The sequence below is a fragment of the Podarcis pityusensis genome, assembly GCF_964106645.2.
Source record: "Podarcis pityusensis genome assembly, chromosome: 8".
NCBI classification, from domain to species: Eukaryota; Metazoa; Chordata; class Lepidosauria; order Squamata; family Lacertidae; genus Podarcis; species Podarcis pityusensis.
The window spans coordinates 14,395,165-14,408,499 of record NC_138033.1 but is presented as its reverse complement, the minus strand read 5'-3'; the positions used below and the strand labels follow the sequence as shown (position 1 = coordinate 14,408,499).

Here is a 13,335-nt window from a genome sequence, read left to right as displayed (position 1 = left end):
GAGTGTAACTGAAATTTATAAGATTTTGGAACGCGGAAATAAAGTAAATCATCCACCCATCAATTCTAACATGTGGGGTAGGGTGGAGCACCCAAATTGTTCAATTTGGCATCTGAATGATTGGTATTACTAATTGTATTATAATTTGGCATTGTTATAATGAGGCTGTTATTGTAATTGAAAGCTTATAAAAATTATTATCAAAAAAGAGTACTGTTTATAGTGGTATGATACTGCTTTAGCCCTGCTGCTGAACAGAGTTTTTGGAAAAAGGAGTCAGTTACAGCAGCACGATTTACCCTCGTTTAAATTGCAATAGCTTCTTAGAGTTTATGTTGCTCGCTCTGTACCACAAACCCACGGATGGCACTTCTCTTGATTCATCCTCATGTGGAAAAGAAATCCATCACCATTCCAGCTGGGTCGCTCTGGCCAGTTTGGTTTACTGTAGTTCTTAAAGTGTGAGACTAGGAGCTAGGAGATCGTGGTACAAATCCCCTCTCAGCCGTGAAGCTCATTGGGTGACCTTCGGCTAGTCATCTGCCTCTTGGTCTAACCTGCCTACAAGGTTGTGAGACATCACATTGCCAACAAAGCAGAGACATCACCTTGCCAACAAAGGTCCGTATAGTTAAAGCTATGGTGTCCCCAGTAGTGATGTATGGAAGTGAGAGCTGGACCATAAAGAAGGCTGATCGCCGAAGAATTGATGCTTTTGAATTATGGTGCTGGAGGAGACTCTTGAGAGTCCCACGGACTGCAAGAAGATCAAACCTATCCATTCTGAAGGAAACAGCCCTGAGTGCTCACTGGAAGGACAGATTGTGAAGCTGAGGCTCCAATACTTTGGCCATCTCATGAGAAGAGAAGACTCCCTGGAAAAGACCCTGATGCTGGGAAAGATGGAGGGCCCAAGGAGAAGGGGACGACAGAGGTCGAGATGGTTGGATAGTGTTCTCGAAGCTACAAGCATGAGTTTGACCAAACTGTGGGAGGCAGTGGAAGACAGGAGTTCCTGGCATGCTCTGGTCCATGAAGTCATGAAGAGTTGGACACGACTAAATGACTAAACAACAACAACAACAAATGCAATAAAAAATAAGCATTTAAAGCAGTATCACGCCACCTTAAAGAGTTGCGGCTTCCCAAAAGCACAGAACTACAATTTGCAAAATTCCCACAAAAGAGAAGTCGACTATTGAACCATTATGAGAACTGTAGCTCTGTGAGGAAAATAGGGGTTCTCCTAGCAACACTTGGCAACCTTAACAAACTACAGCTCCCGGGATTCTTTGGGGGAAGTCATGACTGTTTAAAGCGGCATGATACTGTCTTAAACATATAGTGCAAATGGAGCTGTGTACTAGATTCTTAATTTCAGGGTTGTGGGTTCAAGACCCACATTGGGCAAAAGATTCCTGCCTTCCCCGGGGGGGGGGGGGGTGGACTCGATGCTCCTGTGGTATCTTCCAACTGATTCATGTCAGTTGAATTCAGCTCTCTTCCTCAGCTTTGTTCCCTGCTGACTTACCTTCTACTGATTCCAGAATGCCTGTAATGTGAACGCAATGGTCCTCTGTTCCAGTACAATCCATGGACCCTTCAGCTTCACACGAATGCGAATCCTTCGCATAGCAAGCTGGGCAGGTGAAGCCGTTCCTTGTAGTATTGACTGGGGGTACTGGGAGGAAGGAGAGGGAATACCATCACAGGAGTCAGAATGCAACAGAACGAACCCAAGAAAGGATGGATCAATGAACCACCCAAAGCCCACACTATTCAATGCCTTTCCTCCCAGGCTTCAGCTGGTAGAAACATATCTGTAGCAAGATCCACTGGGATGAGCAGGGCTAGGATCCAGCAGATCTCTGCCTGAGCTGGCAGTTTCCTGGCACAGCCAGGCGGCGCTAGCTTAGCTTCCTCATCTTCACCTCAGCCAGAGATATGACAGCATTTCTCTCCCATCCTGGCTCAGCCAGACGCCAGTTGGGTGAGCTGAGCTGGGTGAAGGCTGGACCAAAGAGGGGAGAGTTAAGCTGGATCCTAAGCCCAATCAGCTTGGTCATGTGACCTGGCAACATGGCATAAATTAAGCAGAAAAAGGGTGCAGTAACTCAAACCCTATTTTACAGGTTTGTTTTCCCCACTGCCAGGCTTAGGACATCTCAGCCAACCATAGCATCTGAATCAAATTTGTATTTTGTACGCTTTCTGCTGGCTTAATTTACACTGGACCCGTTTAACACCCACTTCTTTGGTGTACAATTAGTCCTCTGCAGGAGGGGGAATTTGGTCTGTTTTTGTTTTATTTTGTATTCTTAGTTTCTAGTTTTCTGTTGTGAACCACCCTGGGGTCTTCAATTGAAGGGCAATACAGTCGTCCCTTGGAAGTTGAACAGAATCCGTTCTAGAAGTCCGTTCGACTTCCAAAACGTTTGGAAACCAAACCACAGCTTCTGATTGGCTGCAGGAAGCTCCTGCAGCCAATCGGAAGCCGCAGAAGCCTGTCAGACGTTTGGCTTCTGAAAATCGTTCGAAAACCAGAACGCTCACTTCCGCACTTCCAGGTTTCGCTCATTCGGGAGCCGATTTGTTCAGAAGCCAAGGTGTTTGACATCCAAGGTATGACTGTATACAAATTTAATAAATAATAATAAAATGATGATGATGATGATGAAGGAAGAGTTGCAGCATGACTATGGTACCCACGGTCGTTTATCCATTTTGCAAATATGCCTGGGGGCTTCAAAAAGGTTGCCAGCCCCCTGCTTTAAAATAAGCAAAAGAACTCTATGGAGTCCTTGTCATTTAGTACAGCGCCCCCTTCAGGCCTGGAGGTGCATCTTCAAAGCCAGGCAAGTACAGGAGATACGTACATTTAGCCACTTGCTTCTGGCAGCTCTCTCTCTTACAGCACACGGCGCTTCTTCGCAGCATGATCCCAGGCCCAACGGTCATGGTCCGGATGCCAGCTTTGCAAGCTCTGTGCCCAGTGCAGGACTTCAAGGAACCTGTAAATGCCACAACGCCTAGGCGAAGAAAGAAAGAGTTTGAAAAGAGAAGGATACGCTGATAGGTCAGTGCAGGGCTGGGCAGAAGGTGAATCAGAATTAACTATGAGGTCTCCAGAGGTCCGTTCACACATTACACCGAACTGTCTCTGCGCATGTGTAAGTGTACATGTTGATTTTTAATGTTTGACATTTTATTAAGTTTTCATATATGCTGGAAGCTGCCCAGGGTAGCTGGGGAAACCCAGGAAGATGGGTGGAGTATAATAATAATAATAATAATAATAATAATTTATTGCTTATACCCCGCCCATCTGTCTGGGTTTCCCCAGCCGCTCTGGGTGGCTCCCAACATAATATTAAAAAGACGATAAAACATCAAATGTTAAAAACTTCCCTAAAACCAGCTGCCTTCAGATGCTTTCTAAAAGTCAGGTAGTTGTTTATTTCCTTGACATCTGATGGGAAAAAGAGCGGACAAATTGCATTAGAAACATTATTTCCATATATGCCTAGAAATCTGTTGAATCCTAATGGTTTTATTATCAAAATAAAAATCAGATGGTATTACAGGCACACCTCATGTTACGTTTGCTTCATGTTACTTTTTTCAGGTTACGTCCCGCTGCGACCCGGAAGTACCGGAAAGGGTTACTTCTGGGTTTCGCCGCTCACGCATGCGCAGAAGCACTAAATCACGCAGTGCACCTGTGCAGATACAGCACTTCAGGTTGTGGGCTTTTCACGTTGCAAATGGACCTCCGGAACGGATCCCATTCGCAACCAGAGGTACCTCTGTAATGCTAAGAAGCAGTGACACCTGCTGGACAAATATCAGAAGATAGATTTGTATGGTTGAGTGCAGTAACAGTCTGGATTCTTCTTGGCAGTATGAGCTGCGGTTAATTAATTCAGGATTACTTGTTTTAGGGTCAAAAAGACTGAATGTAAATTAAGGAGTGAATGTATGTTAATTTATGTTGAGCTATGTTAATTTATTTCACAAATTTCTACGCTGCTTTTCAGCAACAGAAAGTTCACATAGCCAAAGGTGGCTTACAAACCTGTTCTAATAATGCTGTTTAAAATCTGAGGACAGGTGGGCTTTCCTGTGAAGATCTTCCACCCTTAAAGCAAAAGAAGAGACTCTCCCACCTTATGCCTGACAGCTTACACAGTTTTGGACTGTCTTGGAGAGCAACCCCTCCCTGTCCTCTCCTCCTAAAGACCAAAATTAGGAATGGCTCAGAGAGTGTCCAGGCCAGGAGGACAGGGCTATAATAAATATATCTCCTGTCCACTCTCACCAACCCTGCTAGTTTGGAGCACAGGGTTATGAGTTTTGGAAGCAGTCAGAACAATAACATAAACAACCAGTTATACATTGATACTAAACTCCCAGTGCTGGTCTTTTTTTATGCAATTGAAGAAAGCATCCCTATCTATCTGAAATCTTTAATGATGATGACGACTGCTGCAAAAACAGTACGGTGTGAAAAACGGGGGTAAATCCATAAGCCCCACCTTTAAGGGAGCAGTTGCAGAAATATTTAGAAATGGCAGACCAACTGATTTAGCTGATAGGAGAAAGGCGACTTTTCAGCTCGATGAGTTGGTAGAAAGACAGGCTTGCTTCATCAATTGCTGGAATGAAAATTATGGAAAGGTAAGTCTTGAAAGACGTCTTTCTTTCTTTCTTTCTTTCTTTCTTTCTTTCTTTCTTTCTTTCTTTCTTTCTTGTAATTAACAGTTTATATACAGTTTGACATAGTGTTTATTGACTAACAATAAAAACAGATAGGCTATATAAGAGAAATCGATCAGCAACTGTGAGCCTCGTCTCCTTTGCCTACCCAGGGTGGTCTCCCCTAAAATGCTCGCGCAAGTGTCTTCCCCCAGAAAGCAAGGTTGCATCTTCCCATGGCACATCTCCCCGCCTGCAATGCAGACTTCACAAGACATCAGACCTGCTGGAGACACAAATAAGCAGCAAATGCAGTTGGAGCTAACTTCATAGAACCACATTCACAGTCACATATTGCTTTTCAGCTGCTGAACACACCCTGCCGTCCTACCTGAAGTGCCTCAAGTTGTTACCTTATCCAAGAGGAAGCCTGTTTCTCTTATGGGAGCCTTGATGTCTCGCAGGGCTTTGACGAACCATTAAGTAAAATAAGCACGTGCTTTGGGCATCAAGGGAAGGGAGCACCACAGAAATTTTCCACTGCTGGATTTTTAGCATTAACGGTCACAAATTTCTCAGCTAAGAGTTTATTTTCTCGGTTGAATTATATTAAAAATCCCAACAGAACAACTATGCAACAAGGTAGGCTGGATGCCTTTTCTCTGCTAAGTACAGAAGCGGACGTGTCAACGTAAGATTAGTTTTGAGGATCTGGTCAAAGGCTTTGAAATTAGAAAAAGCAGGAGAATTATTTTTTCAAATATAAATAAAATAGAAGTATACAAAAATAAACATTATTTTCCACCTTACTGAAGGTTTTGTTTCATTTCAATTTTTTTTTTTTTTTTTTTTTTTTTTTTTTTTTTTTGCTGCTTATTGATTATATTTTGAATTAGATATATTTGGGGGCACCAAAATCTTTCAGGGCCTCTCAAGGTTTTAATCTGGCCCCGATGTCTTGAGAATTAAGCGTTTAACTGCAAAATATAGTTTCATCTGGACTCTTTCACCTCCAATCCTTATTCTCTCTTGGTTGCCCATTTTATTAGGTGCTTCCTGCACTTCCCCCTTGTCTTATCTCAACATACGTTATTGTTTACTCATTGCTCTTGCCATGTCCATGATCCTTGCCTTTGCCTGCCTTTCAGAAGCTTGTAATTATTCATATCCTCTTTGTGTGCTTACTGTGATGCCCGTGCCGTTCGTTATCTCCTTTATGTGTCCTTGTTTCTTCTAGATGCTGTACACCTGTTAGAATAAGCACCTAATTTTAAAAGAGGAAATTAAAGCCTTTTTCTTTTCCTGACAGGGAGACAAAATCCCTGATGAAAGCTTCAGAGGTGGCTACTGAAGTAGAGATGTAGACCCACATTTTCCAAAGCAATTTGGGAACCGAAGCCATCCTTTGAAATTTGCACAGCTTCACAGTTTTCTAGCCACATGATGTGTACAGAATGCATATACTGGGATAAAGTACACATAAAAACACACACGTCAGTGGAAAAAAATATACAAAAACGCTTCATAAAGAGGGGAAATGACTTTGCAAAACTTTGTCTGTTAGGGGAAAGTGCGTATAAGCATACATATAATGGGAGGGGTTCTCAGCAAAATGCTGGCAAATTTCCGTGGGGATTCAGGAAAAGAATTTGCAAACCGTTGTAGGAATGTGGAGAACCGAGCTTAAAACAGGAAAAATGAGAAGCTGAAATTGACAGGTCCGCCCATCCCTATCCTCAAGTCAAAGAAGCAGGGCTTTTTAAAAAAACTGGTGGCAAATGGACAATACCCAAAGCTCCTTCAACCCAAAATTGTGCCCAAAATGGCCGCAATGCTCTTACAGGGAGAAATGGGATGCCTTGGTTTTTTTCCAGGCCAATTGCAAAGAATGCCACCTGGTCCTTTGGTAGCAGAGCAGGTGAAAATTTTGAGAAGGGCATCATTCAAGCTGCAGGCATGAAAACTGCCAAATTCCCCTCTTTCTCTGCCATTGTTAAAAGCACCAGAGCCTTCCACCCCTTCCCCTATGTCTGAGGCCTAGTTTTCACTAAGGTGGTCACAATGTCTTGGCTGGGGATGTGTGCAAGCTTTGTTGGGGTTTGTATATTTGACCTACCTCATTTGCTCTTCCCAGACAAATGCACAAAGCAAAATCTACCACTCTCAAGGTTGCACGTCTCAACATTTTCTGACGCAGAAAACCAAAGGTCTGAATTGCTACAAACCAGCTTTCTCCAATAAAATATTTGAGGGGTCCACACACACACACACACACACACCCAAAAAAGATGATGGGCATTGCCATTAAAATGGTGTGTGCATGCCGTATTTTGTGATGTGGGACAGGGCTCATCCCGGCCTCTCCCAATATTTTATTCAAGTTGGCACCTCTGTACAGAAACACTTTCTTGCTCCTTTCGCCACCTCCCCACCTCACTTCCAAAGCTCTTATCTTCCCACGCCACCTCCCAAATCTGCTTCTGTTTCAAATCTTTCTCAGCTGCAAAGCAGATTTTGCATAGTGTTTACCTGCTGTCACCAGAGCAGAGAAGATGGAAAAGGCAAAGCAGGTGTGCATGGTGCTCATCCGTGCTCAGGCTGGGACTGAGGGCTTCGTACAGCAGAAAAGAACAAGTTCCCCACAGTGACAATTTATGGCTAGGGTGCAGATTACATTTCAGATGGGACCGTGTGTATAGCTTAAGGTGATCCTCCCTGGCCATCTCTGGTCCTAGCCAGAGCCAGCCATAAAATGAAGTGCAAACAATGAATCATGCAGGTTCCCTGTGAGAGCAGAAACAGTATAATAATGTTGTTATGGACCTTTATTACCACATGCAAGGCAAAAAAGCAAGAACTAGGCAAACAGAGGAGCCCATGGGAGTGAGTGTTGTTTTTTTCCATAGTTCTTTCCTGGTACTTTAGCGATTTCCCCTCGATGTCCATTTATTACAAAAAAGCTGTTCACTTGACCCTGTTGTACAGAAGAGCAGTCATTCAAATTCAAAAACAGGTTCACAGAATCATAGAGTTTGGAGGTTACTTTTAAAGACAGCTCAATTCACCCGCCACGCCCACCTTCCACTGGCCCAAGCATATCTGCCCCAGGCCCCGGCAAACCATGCTACATGACTACATGGCTGCTCTCAGTCTCTGGGAGGAAAAGAGAGAAGAGGGGTTGTGGCCTGGAGAGTGTTCCAGGGATCCCAAGTGGGAGATGGGGCCTGGGGAAATGGGGTGTGGCATGGAAAGAGTTTCAATGGACAGATACAGAGATCTGGAGGGCCACATTCAGTATCCATGCCTGAAGTTCCCTACCCTTTGTATAATGGATGTCTGACTAGTCTAGCTGAGGACTGCTCAGTTCAGAAAAAGGTACAAGAAACCATTCAGCAACTTTATTTTTATTTTGTACAGTGTTACCTTGGGTTACAAACGCTTCAGGTTACATATGCTTCAGGTTACAGACTCTGCTAACCCAGAAATAGTACCTTGGGTTAAGAATTCAGGATGAGAACAGAAATCATGCTCCGCCGGCATGGCAGCAACAGGAGGCCCCATTAGCTAAAGTGGTGCTTCAAGTTAAGAACAGTTTCAGGTTAAGTACTGACCTCCGGAACGAATTAAGTACTTAACCCGAGGTACCACTGTATTGGTGGAAAATCCATAATATTCTTCATCTCTCCATCTGCCCCACACATTGCCTGGCTATGACCCATTCGATGTAATAATTTAGTCAGGCTAAAGAGCCAAAAGGAAGGCTTATGTGTGTGTGTTTCAGTTCCATGAAAGGTCTCTGAAGTCCGAGTAGTCAATTTCATTAGCCTGGTTGCAATCTGCCTTCGTCAGCGTTTCAAGGAACAACCCTGGTATTCCAAAAATGCCCAGCTTATCAGTGCAGATATGTTGTGTCCCGCAGCCTTGTCTGACAAAGGTCTCATTCTTGCTACCTGAGGGGATGGGAGAAAACAATCAAACCAAGACATGCCCGGGATCTGTGAGCCATTCCTTCAGTCCTCTCCACTCCCTCCAGGCAACCACCTTGACTGATGATTTCTTGGGGGAAGTGCTGTAGCTCAGAGGTAGAACACCTGCTTTGTATGCAGATAGTCCCAGGTTCAATTCTCAGTGGCATCTCAGATAGGTCAGGGAAATCATATGGCCATAATCCCTGGGAAGCTGCTTCCAGTCAGGGTAGATTGGTGTTCTTCAACCTTGGAATCCCAGCTGTTGTTGGGTTACAACTCCCATCAGCCAGTTTAGCCAATGATCATGGAGAAGGACAGCTGCCTTATACCAAGTCATAGAATCGTAGAGTTGGAAGGGACCCTGGGGATCATCCAGTCCAACCCCCTGCAATGCAGGAATATGCAGCTGTCCCATATGGGGATTGAACCTGCAACCTTGATGTTATCAGCACCTAACCAAATGAGCTATCCAGATAGCTGGTCAATCCCAGTATTGTTTACACCAACTAGCAGCCATTCTTTGGAGTTTCAGGAAGGGAGTCTCTCGCAGTCCTACCTGGAGATCGGGGATTGAACCTGAAACTTTCTGCATCTGCAAAGCAGATGCTCTACTATTGAGCTCTAGTGAAGTAATACAGTGACTATCCCAGGCATCTCCAGGGTGGAGATGGGGAACAAGTCCTGTCTGAAAACCTGGAGATCTGCTGCCAGTCAAGTGTAGATGGCATTGGACCAATAATATATGGGAGCTTCCTATGTTCAGCCCTGATTCCATGCAGCCCTGGCTCATCCTTCAAAACCACACCCAGGGTGGACAGGACCAGCCCACCCATGAGGCAGGCTGAGGCAACTGCCTCTGGTGGTAGAACTCCAAGAGACGGTGCCCCGGGGGTGACCAGAAAAGCAGCAGTAGCTTCTAGCAAGATCTTGTGAGCTCTGTGAGCTCTTGCTGGAACCGACCCAGTATACCTGAAGGAGAGTCTCCCCCCCCCCCGACATTGCTCAGCCCGGACACTGAGGTTCAGCTCCGAGGGCCTTCTGGCAGTTCCCTCCCTGCAAGAAGTGAGGTTACAGGGAACCAGGCACAGGGCCTTCTCGGTAGTGGCACCCACCCTATGGAACGCCCTCCCACCAGATGTCAAGGAAATAAACCACTATCTGACTTTTAGAAGATATCTGAAGGCAACCCTGTTTAAGGAAGTTTTTAATGTTTGATGTTCTATTGTGTTTTTAATATTCTGTTGGGAGCTGCCCAGAGTGGCTGGGGAAAACCAGCCAGATGGTCGGGGTATAAATAAATTGTTGTTGTTGTTGTTGTCAGTACTTCTCAGCTGCTGCTGTGCAACCCATGTAGGGGGGCTCCAGTGGGGTGGGGCATTGGGTCAGGGAAGGGAAAGCACCTTCATGTTTCACCTGAGTTGGTGAAATGGGATGCATCACCCCTGAGGATCGTATTTTTAAAAATCTAAAGTTGGCAACTCTACCAGCTGCAGCGTAGCCAGAGAGGTAGATGCAGTAGACTTCCTGACCGTGGCAGAAAACCTTGTCGCCGATCGTGCAGGTAGAACCTCTCAAGTTGCGTGGAGGGCACCATCTTTGGTTGGGTTCACTTAGCAAAGGCACTGGGAAGAAATCAAAGAGGTTGGCAGCTACATTTAAAATCCTATTCTACTAACACTTCTGGAATGCTTGCCCACTCCTTTTTTTGATAAAGGGAGCTGCTTGTACCACATTGCTTCATCAGGCCTAGCAACAATAGCGAACAGTGCAGATTTGGGGATGGGTGAGCAAGAGGCTGCTCACCCTGGAATGAATCAGAGTCTCTGGAACATTAGAGGCATCAATGAAAGCCAAGTGAGAGTGAGGGCAGGGGAAAATGGGAAGTGAGTCTTCCTGCCTTCAGTGTGGACTGGCTTCAGGTTGACACCATCAGAGCAAGAACTCTGGAAATCTGGAAGACATTGCATTCAGCAGCAGCAGCTGAATGCTGCAAAAGTGGTGCTGAAACGCCACGGAATCAGAGACCTAAAAGGGGATTTTCAAGGTATATAGTCCAATCTCAGGAAATCCAGTCTCTCCAACAGATGACTGTCTACAAATATGGCAGTGAACTTGGGGAGGACTTGTCAGCATAGTTCAAGGTCTAGCACATAGGTGGTTAGCCCCTGGCTCTCCAGAGGTTGCCCCTACTACAACTCCTATCAGCGGCAGACAGAACAACCAATGGAATGACAGAGGTTGTAGTGCCTTCACACTCAGGGTTCCTGTGCCTAATGCTCATCCTACTCAGAGCAGACCCATCGAGATGAATGGGCACGGTCAGCTTAAGTCCTTTCATTTCAAAGGATCTCCTGAGCAGAGGTTGGCTGGATACAACCTAAGGTTGCAGAAGCCTTTGGCAGGGGCGGACAGCAAGATTCAAATGTGGGTTGCTGCCACTTTTTGGTCTTTGCATGTGGATGCCACACATCCTTTCCGTTGGATTGCCACTTCGCAAGGAAGTGGTAACAACAGGGAGGGAAGCATCCATGCAACCACCACTTCTGTGTAGCATTCCTTCATGTATCATCAGAGCCATGTGGGTTGTAGCTTAGTAGTAGAGCAGCAGCCTTGCAGGAAGAAGATCCTAGGTTCAGTTCCCAGTGGCATTTCCACGGGAATGTCCTTTGCTTGAAATGCTGTTGCCAGGCAGTTTGGGTGATACTGAGCTAGGTGGACCAATTGGTTTGATTCAGTGTAAGGCAGCTTCTTCTGCTCCGATGATGGGGTAGTGGTTAGTGTGCTGGACTAGGACCTGGGAGGCCTGGGATTGAATCCCCAATCAGCTATGAAGCTCACTGGGTAACCTTGGGCCGGTCACAGTCTCTCAGTGTGACCTACCTCACAGGGTTGTTGTAGGGATAAATTGGGCACCATCTTGAGCTCCTAGGAGGAAAGGTGGAAGTGGTGAATGAGAGCCAAAGCTGATATAAAATTGTACATCAGAAGCTGCCTGTACTGAGTCGAGCCATTGACACCGTTTGGCAGCAGCTCCCTGGGATTTCAGACATGGAGAGGCCGGGGACTGAACCTGCAACCTTCTGCATGCACAGCAGATGCTGAACGCCCAAATGACACCCATTCCCCAATGAAGACATGTTGTTGGAGCCAAGACTCCAGGATTCTGCCACGCAGGAATATGGTTGATAAACCTGGTTGGCAGGGAAGCAAATGAGCTAGCAAGGCAATGAAATGAAATGCATACACCTCAAAGCTCCCTTGTTGCAGCGATCCTGGCAGCAGCACTCTGAGTTGCTCCGAATGCGTTCCTCTGGCGCAGTGGTGATGGTGAAGGGCCCCGGAGGACAGTATTCAAGCTTGGTGCATCCTTTGTAAGTGGCCACTTTCCTCGTTTTGCCTGGTTTCATGAGAAGAAGGCAAGAACCAGCTATTCCAGGGGTCCAAACTACAGGAGCTCTTGTTGATTTGTGCCTTTGGGGACCCTGCAAACCCTAGAGTTGTCAATGACAATAATTTCATGATTACCTCGCAACATGCCCTGTGAGGTAAGCTAAACTGAGAAAAAGAAAAGAGGAACAGCTAAAGGCAGAGTCCCCTGGGGCGAAAAATACGGTAACCTTCCACCCGAGCCAACAAAACATGAGCCACTTACCCACTCGGGTCTCTACTGTGAGGGTGAGGCAGGCACTCTGAGGCTCTTTGCAGGTCTGCAGAGGCCCAGAGCACGACTGCGTGGCACTTTCACAACGTTCACATTGAAGGCAGATTCCTGGAGGAGAGGGAGAGAGAAAGGAGATCAATGTCTCACATAGGGGCCCCTTAATAGTTTTCCCAGATCAGGGGTCACCAACAGACATAGACCACACAAGCCCTTCAGATATAGGTCACCTTCAATGAGAGGACTGCCCTCTGAAAGCATTTCAAATAGAGGACTCCCCACTGTAATGTAGAACATACGGCCATCTTGTGTCAGCCCCTATCTGGACAAGGTGGTGGGTGTCCCATTGTCTCTTGAAATGTTGGGGCACCACAAAGGATGTCTGCCCATTTGCAAAGGCTGGTATCTTGAAGAAGGGAGGCCCATAGAACTAGAAGTTGGTGAAGTGCCTAAGAGGTCAGGTGGCCAGGGCAAAAGAGATAGATCATAAATTGGAGGCACATATATTGTACTTTGTGGTGATCTATTGGGCAGAATGCTGCCTGCATCCTTTCTCATGTAATTGGGTCAGAGACTTGATCTTTTTTCCGCTTTCATTTTCATGACAGCTGAACACTTAGGGTTGGATCTGGAATATCCCCGATGTGGGCGAGCCTCCCTGTGGTTAAGACCCTGGAAAAGAGTCAAGAAAAGCTCTTACATGAGAAGGTCACCCGTGGCTTTCAAAACAGCCAACTCACCTGTAGCTAGCAAGGTTGTCAGCAGCCAGACAGAGATCTCCAAAGAAATCTTCATTGTGCTGAGAAACTCAAAGGACCAAGTCTGAAAAGTGTGTGTGTGTGTGTGTGTGTGTGTGTGTGTGTGTGTGTGTTGAAGACACCTCTCAATCCAGAACGATTTACAGCTCTGTGGGTTGAAAATGCCGCAGAAAGAGCACAGTGCATGTATGTGTTTGTGTGTGATCACAATAATAGTTCCTGGATGGAACGAGTTCCTGAAACATCAATCACTTGT

General features: G+C 45.8%; 1 protein-coding gene across 2 annotated transcripts; it reads right to left on the bottom strand.

Annotated features, from left to right (window-relative positions):
• Positions 1-3,996: 3,996 nt before the first annotated feature.
• LOC308484365 (phospholipase A2 inhibitor and Ly6/PLAUR domain-containing protein-like) lies at positions 3,997-13,305 on the bottom strand. Of its 2 annotated transcripts, XM_081019261.1 has the most exons (6): positions 13,062-13,305; positions 12,316-12,432; positions 11,908-12,060; positions 10,148-10,285; positions 5,881-8,645; positions 3,998-4,981 (listed from the first exon to the last, which is right to left on the bottom strand). In XM_081019261.1, exons 1-5 carry the CDS (start codon positions 13,114-13,116, stop codon positions 8,473-8,475), a joined length of 636 nt encoding a protein of 211 aa, XP_080875387.1. In that variant the 5' UTR covers positions 13,117-13,305; the 3' UTR covers positions 3,998-4,981; positions 5,881-8,472. The 2 variants fall into 2 exon arrangements, with proteins under 2 accessions (XP_080875388.1, XP_080875387.1); XM_081019262.1 differs by lacking the exon at positions 11,908-12,060 and having other exon boundaries at positions 3,997-4,981.
• Positions 13,306-13,335: the final 30 nt, after the last annotated feature.

Excerpts from the sequence above, each read along its gene's own strand:
- LOC308484365 (XM_081019261.1), bottom strand. The coding sequence starts at position 13,116 with ATGAAGATTTCTTTGGAGATCTCTGTCTGGCTGCTGACAACCTTGCTA. Across the intron at positions 12,061-12,315 it reads CACAGTAGAGACCCGAGTGG|GCAAAACGAGGAAAGTGGCC; the intron begins GTAAGTGGCTCA and ends TCATGAAACCAG. Across the intron at positions 8,646-10,147 it reads CTCTGGCTACGCTGCAGCTG|GTAGCAAGAATGAGACCTTT; the intron begins GTAGAGTTGCCA and ends CCATCCCCTCAG.